This window comes from Helobdella robusta (assembly GCF_000326865.2).
Source record: "Helobdella robusta unplaced genomic scaffold HELROscaffold_54, whole genome shotgun sequence".
Lineage (NCBI taxonomy): Eukaryota > Metazoa > Annelida > Clitellata > Rhynchobdellida > Glossiphoniidae > Helobdella > Helobdella robusta.
The window spans coordinates 369,435-391,594 of record NW_008705287.1 but is presented as its reverse complement, the minus strand read 5'-3'; the positions used below and the strand labels follow the sequence as shown (position 1 = coordinate 391,594).

General features: G+C 31.6%; 3 protein-coding genes across 3 annotated transcripts; all 3 read left to right on the top strand.

Moving 5' to 3' along the window:
* Positions 1-212: 212 nt before the first annotated feature.
* On the top strand, positions 213-545 carry HELRODRAFT_179422 (hypothetical protein; the record flags this gene model as incomplete). Its single annotated transcript, XM_009028269.1, has 1 exon — positions 213-545. The coding sequence occupies one exon, from the start codon at positions 213-215 to the stop codon at positions 543-545; it is 333 nt and encodes a 110-aa protein (XP_009026517.1).
* Positions 546-4,746: 4,201 nt separating this feature from the next.
* HELRODRAFT_179421 (hypothetical protein) lies at positions 4,747-6,491 on the top strand (the record flags this gene model as incomplete). Its single annotated transcript, XM_009028268.1, has 2 exons — positions 4,747-5,089; positions 5,248-6,491. 2 exons carry the CDS (start codon positions 4,747-4,749, stop codon positions 6,489-6,491), a joined length of 1,587 nt encoding a protein of 528 aa, XP_009026516.1.
* Positions 6,492-13,475: 6,984 nt separating this feature from the next.
* On the top strand, positions 13,476-15,449 carry HELRODRAFT_153169 (hypothetical protein; the record flags this gene model as incomplete). The annotated part of the gene is made up of 2 exons (XM_009028267.1): positions 13,476-13,549; positions 15,335-15,449. Coding segments are annotated over 2 exons (189 nt in total), but the record flags the coding sequence as incomplete, so codon positions are not given.
* Between the last annotated feature and the right edge of the window lie 6,711 nt (positions 15,450-22,160).

Genomic DNA, 22,160 nt, shown 5'->3' with positions numbered 1-22,160 from the left:
ACACTCCTGGAGGTGTACTAAAAATATTGCTAATTCAAACAACAACGTTGTTCGTTCAAATGTTAAATCAAACAAACATTTCATCTGATATTTATAATGGCAATTCTGTGGACAAGCATTCAATAAATTTAGAAAATAATATTATAACATGTTGTTGCGGAAAAGGATGCAAAGGCAGGAAAGGGTTAATTATGCACCAGCGCTCATGCAAAATGCATAAAAAAATTCAACTAAAGGATAACCAAACAAACGAAGTTGACGACACAGCATCACCTCCGGAACAACAAACGTCTCACAAATCAAGTCGCACAACACCAATTTCTCCATCAACGCCGGCCAGTGACACAATCGAATCCACTCTGCCGGGTACCAAACTACCCAAGACGTCGACCCAATGGTCCGAAGCCAACGTTTACTTTCAACTACAACAACAATCACTTCCAAGCTATGACAATATCGACAACTTCACGTCCGCCTTCCAACAAATGATTTACAACTATTTCGCCACAAACTATGGCACTCTTAAACAACAACACAGTCAATAATACCAGCTCCAACAAATCAATCAAAAATCTAAAAAAAGAACTAAAACAGCTAAAGCTACTAGGCCACAACAATCAGCGCTTCGATGACCAAATCATCACAACAAGCAAAACGCTCAGAGCTCAAATAAAGTCAAAAAAATTAACAAAATGCGATCAATCAGTCGACGTCACGTCTCAGCTAAAACAGCGCTTTTGGGGGACATGTAAGAAAATATTCGACCAAACAGAAAATTTGAAACCACTGTTTGGTGTCACTGATTGCCATCAATATTTTCTTTCGATTCTCAACAATCCTCATCAAACAAAATACCAAATACCTAGCTGGGCTCCAAAATTACAAAAGCCTCCAACACTCTGCAACACAAGCCCTCCTACATACCACGAAATTTCAACAATAATCCATAAATATAAATCAAAATCATCACCATGCCCTTTCGACCAGATTTCGATAATTCCATTTAAAAAATGCCCAATACTACGAACAATTCTCCACAAACTGTTGGTTCAATGCTGGGTATCTTGCAATATCCCCACTTGCTGGAAAAAGGGTTTCACAGTCCTCATCCACAAAAAAGGGGACGCCAACGACCCTTCAAACTTCAGGCCCATAACATTGCAACCAACTTTATACAAAATATTTTCATCATTCATCAACAATAAAATATATAATTTTTTAGAAAAAAATAGTCTGATCAACACAAATATTCAAAAAGGGTTCTACCCAAAAATCGATGGTTTGACCGAGCATAATCAGCTCTTAAGTCATCTTCTCAACGATTCCAGGAAACATCAAAGAACTATAATTGTTTCCCTACTCGACCTTCGAAACGCGTTTGGAGAGGTCAACCACAATCTCATCTCATCAACTCTGAACTTCCATCATATTCCACCTCATATAATCAACTTAATTAAATGCATATACACGAACTACTCAATAACAGTATCCGGATGCGACCAGCTAACACCGCACATTCCAGTCAAGCGAGGAGTGCTTCAAGGTGATCCCATGTCTCCACTGCTCTTCAACCTCTGCTTTAACCCCCTAATGAAATTAGTTGAAAAAACCGAATATCAACAATGCGGCTACATTTGGGGTCCCACGGCTAAATTAAAGACAAGAGCGTGGCTACAATTCGCAGACGACACGGCGATCATTGCTAACAGCACTGGAAGCGCTCAAAAGTTAATCGACTTAAACAGTGCATGGTGCAAAGCTACTGGAATGACAATGAGGATAGACAAATGTTCCTCATTCGGCATGAGAAAAAGAAAAGGTGCTTATGAACAGTTTCATCCGATGCTGTCCATCGACAACAAACATATTCCTCATGTAGATATTGGAGGCCACTTCGTATATTTAGGTAAGTTATACAATTTCGAAGGAAATAATACAAAGGCCAACAATCTAATGGTCAATAAACTCAAAAAAATATTAACAACTGTCAGTGAACTGAACACAACAGCTCAACTCAAATTACAAATCCTCAGACTTTACTTGCCGTCACAATTTGCGTTTGAGTTTCGAATGTACGATACATCGCTGACTTGGATTGGTGAAAACTTAGACACCTTGGTGACCGAATCGGCAAGAACATGGCTATCATTGCCTATCAGCAGCTGTCTGTTGGAAACTATGTCGCTCCCATACAAGTCAGGTGGTCTAAATGTTAGATCACTCAAACATTTTGCCGAATCTCTAAGAGTAAAATTACGAAATTACCTTAAATCAAACGGCCACGAGGAGTTAAAATGTTTGTGGAGTGAGTCATACAATAAGTATATTAAAATTGACAACATGCTTCCCGACTCAAACGACACAAAATCGACACTCAGCGCTCTAAAGAATCGGCAAGTAAATGAAGAACTGGAACATTTGCTGTCACTCCGCTGCCAAGGGACCATTTTTAAGTCGATTAAAGACAACATTCCCGCGGTAAGAATTGCTCACTGGTCGAGGTTCACCGCCAAACTTCCTGAAGTACTGTTCAAATTTGTTAGGAAAAGCCTTATTCAACAGCTTCCAACGAATGCTAATCTATTTAGATGGGGAAAATCGTCTTCTGCCATTTGTACACTTTGCAATGCTCGGCAAACCAACAAACATGTCCTATCCAACTGCAGCTCGGTGGCAGCATTAAAAAGATACACAACACGCCATAACAATATTCTAAATATAATAATAGAAAAATTGAAATCATGCGCAGGACCAGAGGTTTCGATGTATGCAGACGTCGTTTATGATGGGATCCGCCCACTGTCGTGTCTCTTCAAATCACTTCGTCCCGACATCGCACTACTCCGTGACAACACAATTGAAATATTGGAGCTCACCGTCTGCCATGAGTCTAATTTTTTCAATTCAAAACAATATAAAATGGACAAATACTCTAATAACCTCCATAACAATTTACTTGACAATTTAAAACATTTAAAAATAATAATCAACACGTTCGAAATTTCGCCGCTAGGTTTTTTCAATTGTTTCGATTTGTCGCTGGTCGACATTATTTGGTCTGATCAATTTTATAATAGTCTTATTAACTCTGCGATATCCTCATCATACGCTGTTTATTGTGATAGAAATTTGACGGAATGAATCAATGTAAAACTAATCTGTTCTCGTTGTACTCATTTCGTGTTTCTTTCACTGAATGACGAGCTACGTAGAATACGCTTTTATAATTCTTTTTTTTTTTTTTGTTTTTCTCTACCTAAATCATTTTTGATTTATTATTATTATTATTTATTTATTTATCTTATAATTATTTTACGTTATACAATATTTAATTTTAACATTTTATTGACATTTTATTTTGACTATTTTTGATTTTACTGGTTTTCTCTGAATAATAAAAGAGTTTTGAATAATAAAAGAGTTTATTATTATTATTACTATTATCTATTATTGTTGTTTTTATCATCGTCATTATTATTATTATTATCATTATTTTTATTATTATTATTTGTTTTTGCTGTTGTTATTGTTTGTTAGTACATAATTTTTTCACAACCGGTTTGCTTGTATCTTTGACTACTATTATGATTATTATTAGTAGTAGTATTTATATTATTATTATTATCATTTTATTATTGTTGTTATTTTTGATAACAGCAGTTGCAGTTGTTGTTGTTGGCAGTTGCATCTGCAGCGGTTGCTTGGTGATAACAAAAGTATGATAGCTGGATTAGATAAACTGTTTTTGTTACTTAAATTAAGTTCTTTAACGTTTGAATTGCTATAAGTGCATATATGTGTTATGTGTTATTATGTGCGTACGTTAGGGTGTCCCGAAAAATTTTTTTTTAGAATTTCGCAATACAAGACCTCTTGAAAGTTGCCAATTTGATCATAAATTACGAAAATAATCATACAAATTAAATTAAATTGCATCTTCAGGGTTCTACCAAATTTTAAAGTTTTAAAAAATGGCATTTTTTTGTGTTAATATTTTGTGCCGCTTAACGTCGAATCCGAATCGTAATTAAAATGTTATAATATGTTCTTTGTTTTGTTTACATGTGATAACTTCACATTGTTTTAATTTGTATGCATTAGCGTTTTCCTGGTTGTTTTAAATTTTTCTAGTTTGAGTTAGCAAATTCACTAAAATTTCAGTTTCTGAAGACGTGATTTTATTTGTAAGCGAATTCTATTAAACTAATCTTATTATTTTGCTATAAAATTTTAAAACTAGAAATGTTTTATTTTCATCTTTCAGAAAATGAGTTCAATGCGTAGCGATACCATATCCTATGTGATATATTAGGTCCATATGATGAACTTAACGAACGGCAGATACCAGCCATAGGGGATGTCATTAAATTTATTTTATTTGTTAGGAATGACCTGAAACTAAAATGTAATGGCAAGGATCCATCCAATTTAAACATTTATTCAGTTGTATCTAAAAAAATTCAAAATATCTGGATAAAAGCTTCCATTCCAATCGTATCTAATGATCGAATTTTACAACTCTTAAAATCTTATTTTGAAAAATATCTCACTTTGAAAAGATATCCCAAAAGCAAAAGACATGATAGTTTTGAGAAAAAACTGAAATGTTTTTCAGATTTATCAAAGAGGCTTTTTGATGTGGCTTCATGTAAATGTGTCTTATTTGAAGCATGTGTATGTTTGAAAAATAAAAAAGTTCCTGTTAACGAAAGACAATTTTTGATCGATCAAAGAAATGAGAGAAAAATGGCTATAGGTGGCATCGATAAACAAGAAACGGTCAGATTGAGAAAACGACAGGCAAGACAATTTAAACGTTCAATGAAAGGAGTCAAAAAGTTTTGCTCAACACAAGGTTCTAATATTGTTTCAACAGCTTTGGATGAAGACGAGACGCATATCAATTTTTCCAAAACCAACCTGGCAACAGAAACACTTCTGACAAACCTGTCATTTACAAATACACCAACAACAACATTCGCTAATCGAAATTTACTGCAGTTACCAACATTGGCAAAAGTTTGTGATAGATATCGATTGTCTACACGATCTGCTGCTGCTGTTGCTTTTGCCGTTTTAGTTGACGTAGGTCTGGTTTCAAATGAAGACTCAACTCTAGTAATAGACAAAAATAAAGTACACGTATCAAAGGCCAGAAAAAATATATTTCAAAATATTAGCGAAGTTTCACTAAACAGCATTTATTTTGATGGTCGAAAAGACAAAACGTTGGTGAATAAAAAATAGGAGTCCGTTACCATCGCAAAGTGGTTTTAGAAGAGCATATTTCAATTTTATCTGAACCTAATTCTATTTTTTTGGGACACACATCGCCATGTCGTGGAACCGCAAAAGAAATTTTTACTTCAATCATAACTTTATTAAAAAATCGAAATTACAATTTAAATGACGTAATTTGCGTTGGATGTGGTGGAACTGCAACTGATACCGGGTGGAAAGGTGGTGTAATTAAATACCTTGAAGAGTATTTGGATAGACCTTTACAATGGTGTGTTTGTATGCTTCATGCTAACGAGCTACCTTTTCGTCATTTATTCTTGGCTTTAGATGGCTGCACTTCAGGTCCTAGAGAATATTCAGGGCCTATTGGAAAACAATTAGCTACTTGCGAAAATAAAACTACGTTGCTTTTTCAACCACTGACCGGTCATTTGCCTGATTTAACGAAAAATGTAGTTAATGAACTGAGTACAGATCAAAAATATCTCTATGAAATATGTCAAGCAGTATTAACTGGTTCCTGTAGTCCTGAGCTCGCAAACCGTCAACCTGGAAATCTATCTCATTCAAGATGGCTTACTTGTGCCAACCGTTTACTTAGACTATATGTAAGTACTCCTGATCCATCAGAAAGTTTGCAAATACTTGTCGAATATGTAGTTAAAGTATATGCTCCTATTTTGTTTTCAATTAAACAAAAAACATTTTTTAAAGATGGAGCTAAGCATATTTTTAATTTAATTTTATTCTCTCGATATTTACCAACAAATCTAAGAACAATTGTAGATTCTGTAATTGAGAGAAATGCTTTTTATGCACATCCAGAAAACCTTCTTGTTAGTATGTTATTTGACGACAGAGACTATATTTGGGAACTAGCATGTCGAAGAATAATAAAAGCTAGAAATACTGACAATGGTTTCAAACAGAGAATATTTAAAACACCGAAGCTTAACTTCTCTGCTAAAGATTATACTGAAATTATTTCGTGGCAGGAGCGTCAAGTTACAGTACCACCTGTGCTTCGGGATGTTACTAATGACGAACTCGAAAAGATGGCAAAAGATGGAAGCCTTAAAATTGTTGATTTTCCTTGCCACACACAATCAGTAGAGAGATGTGTTAAACTGTTAACAGAAGCATCACAGAGTGTGACTAATGTTAATTCGAGAGATGGTTTCGTAAGAACCACGTTACAAAGTCGAGTTGAATTTCCAATTTTCGGACATAAAAATAAATTCAAATTTTAAATATATTTTATACTTGAATATAAACCGTCTGTTGTTTAATCTTGTTTAAATGTGTTTTGTTTTATAAATAGTATTAAAAAATCTATTATAAATGCGAGTTTTTTGTTTTTTTTATGCAAACGATTCAAGTAATTGAAAACATTAAATTTTCAAAACTTTAAAGCGTGGTAGAACTCTCAAGAAGACATATAATTTTTATTGTTTCATTATTTTTGAAATCTGCATAAAATTTCGCAACTTTTGATACCTCTTGTTATAATGTGTCTTAAAAAATTTTTTTTTCATACATCGACGGGACACCCTAGCGTACGTGTGTGTGTATATATATAATCTATACATGTGTGTATTATGTATATGTAAGCGTGTATGTGTACGCACATATGTGTGTATATGTATGTGTATGCGTGTATGTATGTATGCATGTGTGTGTATGCGTATATGAAAGTGTGTAGTATGCATATGTCGGTATTTGTATACATGTATGTAGGTGTAACAGTATTCGTTACACATTGTATGATGGGTGTAGTATCTGTGAAATGTTATACGTTTATTTGTGTGTGTGTGTGTGTGTGTGTGTGTAAATGAATTTGCGTATATGTATTATTATGTACGTGTGTGTATATATATAATATGTATGTGTAGGTATATTCCTAATATACCTATGTGCAAACGTATTATTATTAATATCATTAAGAATTTATTTGTAGAGTGCTAATTAAAGAAATGAATGTACGAACGTATGTATGAATGTATGTATGATTTGCGTATGTATACACGTATGTGTCTGATTGGTCCGTGCGTTCGTAAGCAATGTAACACTGTACGTGTAGTGTACACACATACAGATCCGTGGTTATTATTTGAATTCCAGTTTCCAGGGGGGCTGCAGCATCCCATTGCCGTTCATCACATGTGCTTGGTCCTACGATGCTCTTCTTGCTAAAAATTATTATTGTATTTATTATTATTTTTTTAATTATTGATATTATTATTAATATTATTACTTTTATTATTGATATTATTATTATTGTTATTATTATTATTATAGCACACACCTTCACACACTTAAAATCAAAACAATTTAAAATGAATAAATATATTGGTAATTTGAAAGATAATATTATTGATGACTTTAAGCATTGCAATATTTTAATTAATACCTTTGAAATATCGCCAATTGGCTTTTACGATCCTTTTAATATGTCTTTAATTGATATAACTTGGACCGATTATTTTAGATTTAGCTTGATTAACAGTGTAATTTCGTCATCATATGCTCTGTACTGTAATAGAAACAATGAGTTAAGTTTTTTATACTATTTATCATCATGGTACTTACTCATTTTCATAAGATGACGAGCAATGATGACTATCCGTATTACTCTAACACTTTATCTTTATTTTATTTTATTCATCTAACTGTATATTTAACTATATTCAATTTTATTTCATTGTCAATATTTTGATTTTACTTATGCTCTTGTCTTTTGAAAATAAAAGAGTTCACATTATTGAGTCATATTATTATTAACGGTAATGGAATGGTTGTTATTTTGTGACCTCATTATTTTTTTTGATTGCAGTTCTTATCCTTTCGTTTTATGATCTACACACACTCATCACACGCACATTCACATTTACGCACGTACGCGCACACACACACACACACACACACACACACACACATTCACGCTCGTACCTAAGCACACACCTTCACACACTCACAATACACACCCACATACATTTATAATACACACATACACACGCACGCACACATACACACGCACACACAGACTAGCAGGCATACAAGCCGGTAATGTGGTATTGCTCAGAGTGATAGAAATAGAATAAATGAATAAACAAATTAATAAATTAAAGATAGACTGAATGAAGCCCGTAGTGAATGGAGGGAAGATAAATAAATGTTTGTGTAAATGAATGGATGGATGAATGAATGAATGAATGAATGAAAAAGTGGAAGAATAAATTAGTAAATGAATGAATGAATGAGTTTAGGAATGAATGAATGACTGAATGAGTGAAAGTTAGTGAGTGAGCTAGTGAATGAACAAGTTAGTGAAGGATTTGATTTGTTATGCAGATGGCGGAAGAAATAAATAAACATTTACATTTATTTAAAAAAAATTCATTCCAATCATTTGTCATTTTATTTTTCAATTTGACTGTAGAACAAAATCACATATATATAGTTTTCGATTATATGCATGAACATGTGATTGATGGATGAATGAATGAATGAAAAATTAAATGAATGAACGAACGAACGAATGAATAAAAGAATGAACAAACGAATGAATGAATAAGTGAATGAATGAAGGAATGAATTAAAGGATGGATGGATTTATTTAGAGTAAATAAAGTAATGAAAGCTCCATATTGCTTTGGTATCCAATTTCTAATTCAATACAAATTTTTTGTTTCTGATGGTTTAACCTGGTTTTTATGTATGCGTGTGTGTGTGTGTGTGTGTGTGTATGTGTGTGTGTGTGTGTATGTGTATGTATGTGTATGTGTGTATGTATAATTTATGATGTTTGTGTAACACAATACCTGCTTCACTTCATTGTATTCATTTACTTGCTACATACAAGTTTAGTTTGCTTGTGAGTAGAAAATTTTTGTTCTCTGCATTATTTATAACTCTGAACGTTTACTCTTCTGTTTAATTTACTGTATATTTTTGTCGTCGTTGTTAGATCTTACAATTGCAAAAAAAAATTTGGCAAAAAAAATTTATTTTAATTATTTTTATCTTGATTGAAAGTTCTAATTTTTTTCATTTGAAATTTGTATGTAAGTATGAAGGAGCATATAATGAAGTGAAGAGGCTGGATGGAGTTGGTGGTATTAGATTACCACTTCCACACAGCATGTCTCCAGGCTCCAGGCTGACTTTATTTTTGTCTGCCTGCTTCCAATATAATATGTTCCATTATTTGAAATTCTAATTTCAATACATTTCACCCATTTTATCTAGTCTTCAAATCCAGTGAATAACAACAACAATATTTCTACTACTACTACTACTACTACTACTACTGCTGCTGCTGCTGCTGCTTCTACTACTACTACTGCTGCTGCTACTGCTACTACTAATACTACTTCTACTAATACTACTACTACTACTACTACTACTTCTACTACTACTACTGCTACTATTATTATTATTACTACTACTTCTACCATTAATAATAATAATAATTATTATTATTTTTATTATAATGATAATGATAATAGCTAAAAATTTACCAAATGTTAAATTAATTACCCTAGGTTTACTTAATTGCAAAATTTTCATTGTTCAGAGCATGGTTATGCTTCATCGATGCCCCTCTCATCATCGACGTTATCCATGACGTCACCATCGTCGTCCTCATCTTCGTCCCCCACCTCAATGTCTAGGTCATATCAGAGGTCGTCCTACAGGGAGCCACACAAAAGAAGTCCCACCAATGCAGGTGCTAAGAAACAACAGATGAAAAAAAATTCTAAACATCTCAACCTCAGGTTCGCTTTGTTGCTTATTAGTTAGTTTACGTCAAATTTATTTACTTATTCTTTTTAATTTGTAATAAATTTATAACACTCAGCGCTCATAACTGACTTAGTTTTGCTGTGCTTAGATGAATTGTTCCTAAATAACATGATGTGTTAACAGATTTTAATGGTTGGTCATCTATCTCCCACATTCGTATGTGTAAATAAATACTGATACACATGCACGCACGCGCAACACACACGCACACGCATTTGTTTAAAGGCTTGTAAATCAACTGAATAATATGAATAATGACATAAATAAGTGCTAGATAAAATAACAAAGGATGGTTATGTTTGCCTTGAACTGGAGTCAATACTGATACATTGTGTATGTATACTTTATATATAAGATATATAAGATATACACACGCATACATATGCACTCACGTGCTCGCTCGCACACACACACACACACACACGCACACACAAATATGTTTGTGTGTGTGTGTTTGTGTGTGTCAGTATTTATTTACATATATGAATGTAGGAGATGGATGACTGTTAAAATATGTTAACTCACCATGTTGAGAAATGCAATTATTGATGGAAATCACAGCATGTTCCCCCCCATCCCCTTTGTTAGCTTCCTGTTCAATTTTTTGATTTTTTTGACGGTAGATCATAAATCATTGTCAGGTTTCTTGAGTTCAAGATCAAAGTTTTTATTTATTTTAAGCATGATAGAACAAAAAAAGCTTGAGTCACGTTATTTACCGTTTTAAAAATCGAAAAATTAAACAAAAAATAAACACACACACACACACACACACACACACACACACACACACACACACACACACACACACACACACACACACACACATATATATATATATATATATATATATATAGCTCTACTTTTAAAATTTATCCATTAGATTATTCATTACCTAATATAGCAAGCCAATAATTTATAAAAATATTTGAAAATACAACTTAATATGCAAACATTTATTTGTATAGGCATGTATATGTGCACTTATTTACCCACACACATTCTTCTATCTGCCCACATATTATTCCATGTTGAAATCCAGAAAGATGAAGCTTAGGTATCCATCCAACCATGCACTTAATGTTGGTTATTAGGTTGAATGATGGTAGGCTGCCCTGGTGATGCATTCATGTTAATTTAGAGTTGAAAAACAAGTTATGATGAGTTTCAAATTTGTATAAATTACTGAGTGTAATGTGCAAATAATAATGATTAAAAGACTAATAATTAAATTAAAATGGCGTACAAAATTTTTCGTTTTTCCCGCTCTGCCTCTCTCTCTCTTTCTCTCTCTCTCTCTCTCTCTCTCTCTCCTTCTCTTTCTCTCTCTCTCTCTCTCTCTCTCTTTCTCTCTCCCTCTTCCTTTCTTTTTCTACTATAAAATGTATATGTGCGGCATGCGTATGTGTGTATTTATGTATATGTTACACACAGTCACACGTGCACACTGCACATCATATATAACCTATAAATACACATACAAACTCACAAACACACACAGGTATAACCTACATACATAAATAGCAGTATTAATTTATTTTAATTATTAGGCATGTAAATCTAAAACAGCCTTGCACCAGGTAAGTTTTCAAAAACTTGGTATGATGTCACACACACACGCACACACACGCACCCACTTACTTACAATGTACAAGGTATGCATGTATGCATATTTTTATGTATTTATACACTGTGTATTTATAAGTTTGTTTGAATTCTTAAAAAATAAATCAAATTTAAGTAAATCAAAGGATGATTCAACTTTTTTTTTGCTTAAATGAAATAAGTTTTAATTAACTTTAAATTATATAAGCAATCTACTAATACATAAATAAATAAATAAATATGTGTATAAATCTCTCTCCCTCCCTCTCTCTCTCTCTCTCTCTCTCTCTCTCTCTCTCTCTCTATATATATATATATATATATATATATATATATATATATATATATATATATAAGAAACATACATTTATAATGAAGAAAGTAATTAAGATGCAAAAGGAAAAAATTGTGACGTGCCAAATGTTCATTTAACTTTATGCAGGAAACTTAGCAGAATACATTAACCCCCTTCCCTACTAATCCTCTCTCTCTCTCTCTCTCTCTCTCTCTCTCTCTCTCTCTCTCTCTCTTTCCTCTCTCTCTTTTTCTCTCTTTTTATCTCACTTTCACCACTTTCTCTTTCTTTCATTTTAAGTTCTTTTTTGATCGTGCATTCATTTTCGTTTGTAGATTATTTTTAGACCATAATCGTATTCGTGATGAATACGCGTTTGCTATCAGTGTGTTGCTTTCGTTGCCTTAGTTAGATTTGATGCGTTGTGTATCTGTCTGTGTGTTTGTAGTGGTATGTGCGGATGTTGTCTATGGTATTCATGTATTTCTTGCACTGCATTAATTAGGTGTATTTTTTTGCTGAATTGTAAACATGAGATATAAGCCAATAAACATTTTTATGTCAATGCTTTGAGTTGTTTATCAGCTAGAAGAGTCACAACAAACCCATCCATCATTCAATCACTACAGTCAATTCAGCAAACAATAAATTCTGCTCTGTAGTATCAGGATATCATCAATCATTACTTTATTTACCTCTATATCTACTCCATTCCTCTTTTTCTCTTGTGAGCCAGCTTTCTAATTCCATCCAATCACGGATTGATCTGGCTGATTGATTGATTGATTGATTGATCGATGGAATGATCTGAATGATTGATTGATTGATCAAATGGTCTAATTAGTGATTGATCTTTAGATAATAGCATGCATTACATGCTTCAATCTGGCTTACCTGAGGTCTATTTATGATGTATGTATAACAGGAAGAATGTTCCATCTACCTTGGTGATGATGTAAAGAGGATAACGCTGAGAAACTTTGTTGCTGATGATGCAAATGTTGATGTTGTTGGATGGAGGGTGAATTAATGAGGATAATAAATTGTTGGGGAGGAGGAATTAATAATGATCATTCGTGATGAAAAATTGATGATGGTCAATTGATGATGAAATGATGATGATGAATTGATGAATGATGATGATGATGAATTGTTGGCGATGGTGAATTAATACTGATCATTAGTGATGAAGAATTGATGATGACGCTGAAAAAACAAGATAATGTTTGGATGATGACGACAAAACAGCATCGTTACCCTCCCGTTCATAAATTAGGAGAGAAAAAAATATGAACAGCTGCGTTTTTTAGCATATTATTTCAGAATCTCAAAGTCGGATCTAGTTTTTTAAAAACAAATTTGAACAATTTTTTAAATTATTTTATTTCGAAAAGTAAATTTATTCATTTGTTACTTTAAACCGTTTATTTGTCGCCAAAAATAATTATTCCCATTTTCAAAGTGTCCACTAATTTATTATTAATTAATTAATTAATTGATCAATTTATTTTTATTTCCGGTGCATACTTTCAGACGTTTAACACGTCTCATAGAGAATTTTTTAAATTTCAGATCTACGCACAACGAGCTGGAGAAAAATAGGTTGGTCATCCCTTCCGTCTATTTATTAATTATTTATTTCTTTTATTAATTATTAATTAATAATGGATCATTAATAAATAAATAAATGAATTAATTTATTTATTAATTGGTTGATTGATTGGTCAATACGTTAAGCCTAATTTTGTGGACACATGCATTACATCTTACATGATGATTGCCATGTTATGATCATGTGATGTTGTTGTTGGAGTGAGCGTGCATTAGTGCTTCCATGAATGTGCATGTTTGCATGTTTACCGGAATGGAATGTTGGTGCACCATGAGATGATGAAGATGAAGAAGATGTGATGCTACTGATGATGACCATTTAAATGATGATGAAACCAATAATTAGGATAATGTTAGGATAAATGGGATATGATAATAAATAGGATAATAAAGAAATATGATAATGTTGATGAGTATAATTGAGATGACGAGGAAGACGATGTTTAACAATTCATGGTGATTATTATTATGATAATGTGATGAATGTCAATGATGCTGAATTGGAGGAGTATCATGATGGTGATGACTGCAAACTTTATGACTCTCTCTCTCTTTCTCTCTCTCTCTCTCTCTTTCTCTCTCTCTCTCTCTCTCTCTCGTTTTATGTAGTAATGTTGTATATTTTACATCTTAACACTTTAATCTACCTGAAATTAGAAACCAGGAATATCTATTTATCTTAATACTTCTTTGTTTTATGTATGCGTGTATATAGGTACGTGTGCGTGCTTGTGTGTATCTACGTGTTGGCTTCGTATGTGTTTGTACTTGCCTGCCTGTGTGTGTATGTTTGCGTGAGTGTGTGTGATGTGCTTCAGTGAGTGGAACTGTATATAAACTGACATATGTTATTCTGTACTGTACTATAGAGTTGAGATTGAAGTAAACATTGAAATATAACAAACAGTCTGTTAAACCTAAAACTCATCTTTATTGCTCCTTAAATTACATTTTATTGCCGCACTTTATTCTTCTCACTTGAGTAAGCAATAAGATGGAAATATACAGGCACACGCGCACACACACATGGACGCGCGCACACTTTATTAAATAACCGTATATAAATACATTTAAATTTAATACAAATGTTTCTAATTATATCGCCATTTTGATTTATGAGCAGAGAAGTTCATGAAAGATATGGGCAGTTAAATTTATTTACGTAAAATTCTGCACATAAATTAGAATTCAGAACCTAGCAGGCTAATAATAATCTAGTGAGTATGATGCCGCTACTGATAATGATGATGATGATGATGACCTGTAAAAATTTTTAAAACCAAATGAACGTTTGTTGCTAGTCTGTTGGATGCTCCTTATGATGTCGAATGAAAAATAATAAAAAATAATCACAAATCTGCAAATCTCACTAAACTAAACAGTACCAACCACCCTTTAAAGATGAACTCAACCAAGTGCGCGTGCCTTTGTACTTAAAAATTAAGAACTTTTTCTGCTCATCTGCTGTTAGTAGTAGTTGTGGTAGTCATAGTTGCAGTAGTGGCGGTCGCAGTAATGTTAGTAGCAGTAGCGGTGGTTGTAGTAATAGTGGTAGCTGCAAAAATGCGACTAACCAGATACGTGGTATATTGTTTGAGTGCACCTCAGATTTTATGTTACTTCCGCATGCCCTTTGAATTTATAAATTTTTTGTGACTGTCATGATTTTTGCCACGATCAATCAGTCAACCACAATCAAACAATTAACCACAATCAATCAGCCACAATCAATTAACCATAATCAGTCAATCAGCCACAATCCAATCAATCAATCAGACGAGCTCACATGAAGATGTGCCTGGAGAAGTTAAAGGAAGCCGTTCCTCTGGGTCCGGATTGTACGAGGCACACAACTCTTGGACTACTCATTGAAGCCAGAGCGCTCATTAAAGTTAGGAATCGTCTGATCTGTTGTTGTTTGTTTTTTTTGTTTGTTGGCTTTGGCTGTCTGGCTGGTTGATCGTCCAAGAATACATCACTTGATGTAAATTGTAATGTTCTTTTGCAAAGTTCATTTTTTGTAAAGTTTACTTTGAAAATGTTCCTTTCGATAGGTTTATATTTGCAAAGTTCAGTTTACATTTTTTACTTTTCAACTTGAAATTGAGGGGAAAGAAGTGAAAAGAAGTATTTGTTTGGGGTTGGATAAAATTTTCTATTTAACACAAACCAATACTGATTCAGTGTTTTAAAGGTAAGTAAATAAATAAATAAAATTCGTTTCACTGATTCATCTAAAAATGGGCTAAAATTTAAAGAAGACATAATTGTGAACTTTTATAAGACTGATCAAATTCCTCCATTCTTATGCAGTACTTACAAGAAAAAGAGAAGCAGATGGAGCTGGAGAAGGAAATGTTGTTGAAGGAGGACCTGGAGATGAGGGTAAAGTTGTCGTCACTGCAGGTCAAAGGTTATCGATGCCGTCTGACACACACCATCAGTGAGTCGTCTGCGTCATCTGCATCCCCATCATTCTCCTCAGCTTCAGGTTCATACATCGCGAGGCATTCCAGCGTTCTTAATGTTTCCATTCAGTTCTTCGTGAATCAGTTTTATTATGCTCATTATCATTATTATAAATTAATTAATGTTTCTATTTTCTTGAAACTATCGCAGTTACTAACGTTGTTGTTGTTGTTGTTATTTTGAAATCAGATGAGATTGATGTGACGAGTTGCAGCGGCATCAGCGATTTCGACGACAGCTTCAACGCAGATTCATGATGACGACAGCTCACTACAGCTTACATCAACAACATCAACTACCATAATAAACAACAGTAGCACTAACAACAGCCATAAATAACGCAACAACAACGTCAACAAAATATCAAAAATATCGACGTCGAGAAATAAAGAGATATTATTTTATAAATATGTTAAAAATATTTTCAGCTATAAGTAAATGAAAAAAATCACAGAATGGTGACATCAAAATGGTGATGGTAAGAAAACTGCTACTAAGTAGTTAAGCAACAATGGTGCTTAACCAAACCGAAAATTTATTTAGAGCAGATATAGAAATAAAATGAATGAAAATGATAGAGAGAAGACTAGAAGGAGTAGACTACATAAGACGATTTGTATATTTTTGTTTTCTAACAAACATATCTTGAAAAAATATATATAATAATAATGTATATTTGCATCAAGTGTAATTATCATGGTTATAATGCAATCGCATTAGCTTTTGTTGACAGATGGTGTATTAAAAATTATATAAAAAAATTGTTATTCAGTGTTCGTCATAATATCATGTCTTTGTTCGTTACTATCATAATATCGTGTCTTTGTTGATTATCATCATGATATAGTCTTTGTTGATTATCATCAATATATCATGTCTTTATTGTTTATCATCAGGATATCATTTCCTTGTTGATTATCATCGTTATGTCGTGTCTTTTGTTGGTTATCATAATCATGATCGTGTTAATCATCAACTTCATTATCATTATCGTGTCTTTCATTTTATTTATTATCTTCGATGTTTGCATTAATTTTATTCATCATCATCTTGTTCTTGTTCTGTGTTCGTCCCGAGATGCATCATCTTCATCATCATTCATCTTTATGGTCGGCTATATAAATGAATTTGGTAGACATCATATTATGCTCGTCATTGCATTTCTCAATATCAAACTCGTTGTTGTATCACAGCTCCGTTCACCTTCCTCACTTCAATCAACTCATTCACTCACACACACACGCCATAAAATTGTCACTTATTTATATTTCCATTTAATTACACAGCACTCCACTCCACATCATCGTGTTTGTTGTGTTTGTAGCGTTTCTTGTGTTTGTGTGTGCTGTGACGATGTGATAATGTGTGTGCACTCAATTTTAGTTGTTACAATTCATCTATGATGCTGGTTGTCATTCTTGACGTTCCTCTTTACTTATTTCTTCCTCTTCATCTCTTTCACCATCGCCACCATCATTTCATTTTATTCGCCATCATCGTCACTAGAAAATGGAACATTATCATTAACATTTCCATCGTCGTCATCATCATCATCAACAAGACGATTATCATCGTCATCATTTTCAACATCATCATTATCATCATTAACATCAACATCGTCATCGTCGTCATCATCATCAGTGCCACCATCATCCTTGCCAATTGTTTTTCTTCACAGTACATGTTTCTCATTTAATATACATAGATGTCAACGTTTATTTTCAATATCTTTATTATCTTTATTATTATTGTTGTTATTATTGTTGTTGTTATTATTATTGTTATTATATATATATATATATATATATATATATATATATATATTTATTTATTTATTTATTCAAGCAAACTGTATATGTATATATATATATATGTGTGTGTGCGTGTGTAAAGATAATTTGTAGACATGATACAATCATGTTTTTATTTAAAAAAACAATATGGTGACAAAACAATTGCGAATGATCATTATATTATAGATAACTGAATGTTAAATGAATGTAACTGGCTCCTACACTGATACATGCATACACATACACACACAGATGTAAGTATATATATGTGTGAGTGTGTGTGTGTGTGCCTGTGTATGTGTGTGTATTTCTAAATATAGGTGGACCCGGAATTAAAATTAGAACAATAATTCTCAGAGCGTTTTATTTATATTATAATTTTTTATTTAGTCATTTTTTGTTATTATTTTTTAATTGTTTTTAAATTTGTATATCGGTCTTTTGTATTGTTTGTGTTTGTCTGCTTGCTTGCATGTGTGGTCTAATGGCTTATGTTGTATATGTATATATCTATATATAAATAGTAATATATATATATATATATATATATATATATATATATATAAATTTCTTAAGTTTGTTACCATGGGTTTTGATCGAATTGTAAGGTATTAAAGTTTGAGGCTGTTAAAACTCGTCAAGCGGTTCCGAAAAACATGGAGTCCATATTTGATATATTGAATAAAAATTGCGACTTTTTGAAGGAATTAAGAAGAAACGTACATCTGATAGTTAGCAAACCAGTTGAATACGACTCGCCGAGGAGTGACGTACAGAAAACTGCTGCACCACCACCGACAAACAAGCCTGGGGGCTTCATCGGGCTACCCTGCTTTCAAGAAGAGGCTGAACGAGGACAGGCCCTTTGATTCGCACCCATCGATTTCTTTTCGACTGTACGTAGATGCCAAATATGTGGATGTGATAGATCGTGGCCGGGGTTATGGTCCGAAATTGGATATACAGCAAGACTGATTAACAGAGTGATCGACAAGCAACAACCATGTAAAGAATGAAAACAGAAATATTATTTGATTGATTCATTTTGTTTGTTGTTACAATCGCATTACAATTTATTTATTTGTTTCAATTAAGACACATGTTCTATGATTTTCTTACCTTTAAAATTGTTTTTATACATATTTGTACCTGTATGGTTTTAATTATATTGTTATACATACATATATACATACATAACACAGTCAAACACACCACACACACACACACACACACACACACACACACACACACACACACACACACACACACACACACACACACACACACACATACATCTGTTTTAACCTATTTATAATCCATCAATTGTAATTTTAAACATGCTGCTATTATTATTTTTGTTGTTATTGCTAATATTATTATTGCTCTAATATTATAATCATTATTATTTTTGTTATGATTGATGATATAGTATTTTTGATGTTAAATGATGTTAGTAGCAGTAGTTACGTAGTTACTACTTGATAATACTCGACCAGAACATGCATTACAAAAACGTAATAGTGGTGATAAAAATCATTGATATCTCAACTTATCTCGGCTGACTGGTTGGATGTTGTGTTTTTAATATGAGCTGCCTAGCTCTGGCTGCTTGCTAGTCTCTGAATGAAGTTTGTTCAATCCATTAAATCAACTGGCTCTGTACTCTATTCCTTCCCTTAACTCTATTTGGTTTCTTTTATTTTCTGTTTTCTAATTTCAGGGAATATAATATATATATATATATATATATATATATATATATATATATATATATATATATATAAATAATGTAATTGTTCAACAAGATTCTTAGATATTGTTTTTCGTTTCGTTTTGTTTTGTTTATTGAGTCACAATATTTTTTAAATTTCATTTTCTTTTTAAAATTTATATCAAAGTTTTAATTTAACTTAAAAACTTCCAAAATGAATGTTCACTGACAAGACAACCATGTTCCATGCGTTATATAAATATATAAATTTTAATGTTTTCCAATTCAAAGCTTCAAAAATTCTTTTATTAATAATAATCATTTTATATATCGTTTATCATCTATAATAATGGATAATTGAATCAATGGATAATTGAATCCACGTTTGATAACTACCCTCGCTTCTTATGCGAAAACCTTTCTCCAAGCCACATAATGCAGCCTACCACAGTAATGTTTTGTGAGCTCTCAATTTCATTTCTAAGCTACTCCTTTCTTTACTCCTTTTCCGGCCCTCTAAATATGTGACCCTTTTTTTCTTGACCCAATTTTTAAATTCCCCTTCTCCATCTAACTATCACTACCGAAATTCTCAGCCATTTTACTCACATTTTTGCTTAAAAACTCATTATTTTACGTTGTTTCAAAACCAATATTAATGTTCGCACTGGAAAAATCTACGTTAATAGCTACATTATAAAATTTGAAGATGTTACAGCGGCAAAATATCTGATATATATATATATATATATATATATATATATATATATATATATATATATATATATATATATTTAAGTGATATTGTAATAACGAGGATATTTATATACAATATTAAAAAAATTGTAATAATTTAATAACATTCGTAATAAATAATAACAACAATAATAGTGTTGCTAGTGTTATTTGTGTTGTTATTGTTGCTATTATTACATTACATTACATTAAGGATGATAATGACGTTGTTATTTTTTAGCAGTATTTTCTACTTGGCATTATTCCAGTTTTCATTTTCCCATCGTAACAATCGTCACCTGTATACAACTGAGTATGATGATGTTATTATTAATTATTATTATTTTCATCAAGCGATTATCGTGATTGTTATCACTATTATGATAGTAATATGTTATATATATATATATATATATATATATATATATATATATATATATATTACCATTATTATACATACCTTTAAAAAATACTTTGCAGCACACATACATACGAAAGCTGTTTGCATTGTATTTTTGGTTACATTTACATTTGTTTCCTTTTGTTTTGTCTGTTAGCTGGTGTATGTTTTTTGACAATACGTAGTCGCAATATTATATATAATATATAATGTTATATATATTATGTTATATATATACACACATATATATATATATACAACGTGAGTTAGAAATAATAAAACTAATAATAAAATAAATAATAATACAAATCTACTGCATAATTAAAATCTAATATATAACATGATATATATAACTTAATATGTTATATATAACATGTTATATATTAGATTTTAATTATGCAATAGATTTGTATTATTATTTATTTTATTATTAGTTTTATTATTTCTAACTCACGTTGTAGTTTGTTTTATGAGCTGGTGGAATGTTTTAACGATTGTTTGCGTGTACTGCGAGGAATTTTTGTTATCAGATTTGTCCATGTCATTTTTTTTCATATCATGTGGAAGAAAAATAATTAATTCTTTTGAAATTGTTTTAAAAATAATTTGTTATTAAATTGTTATTTATATTCTTTTCTTTTTACGTTACTTTGTTGTTGATTTTACGATTATTTACGATTATTTATTTATTTATTAACTTATTAAGATGAAAAAATATTACGTAACAAAAATCACTGTATGATGCACTGTTGTTTCTGTTACTTACTGTCACTTTCTGATCTATCTTTATGTAATTATTTTATTAATATTTCTTATAATTATAATTATTATTGTCATTATTATTTGAAATAATATATTATTATTATTTGAAATAATAATAACAACAGCACGCATCACAATCATTATTAAAAAGACCATTTCATAATAAAACTATAATAACCTAAACACTACCATTGCCAAGTTTATTATTTCCACTTTTTCAAATTTACATTTCCAACCACCAACCAACTTAACCGACGTAGCAACACCATTTGAAAATACTTGCATCACCTTGTCTGATGTTTTCTTAACGTTGCATGTGTGAATGTTATAATTCGTTGCTTTAATTAATACATTACGGTTGATGTTTTCGACGCTGGAATAAGCTAATGAAAAATTAATTAACTAATTAATTAACTAATTAATTGATTAATTAATTCATCGACGCGAGCTTATATACCAAATTCATTATTTCTCTTAATGATATATTAACATAATATACTTGAATTAAAAATAGCCGGCCAAAATATGAATGAATATATATATATATATATATGTGTGTGTGTGTGTGTGTGTGTATGTATATATATATATATATATATATATATATATATATATACGTGTGTGTGCGTATTAATGTTTGTATGAGAATACATGTATGAATATATATATATATATATATATATATATATATATATATATATATATATATATATATAAAAAAAAAATATGAGA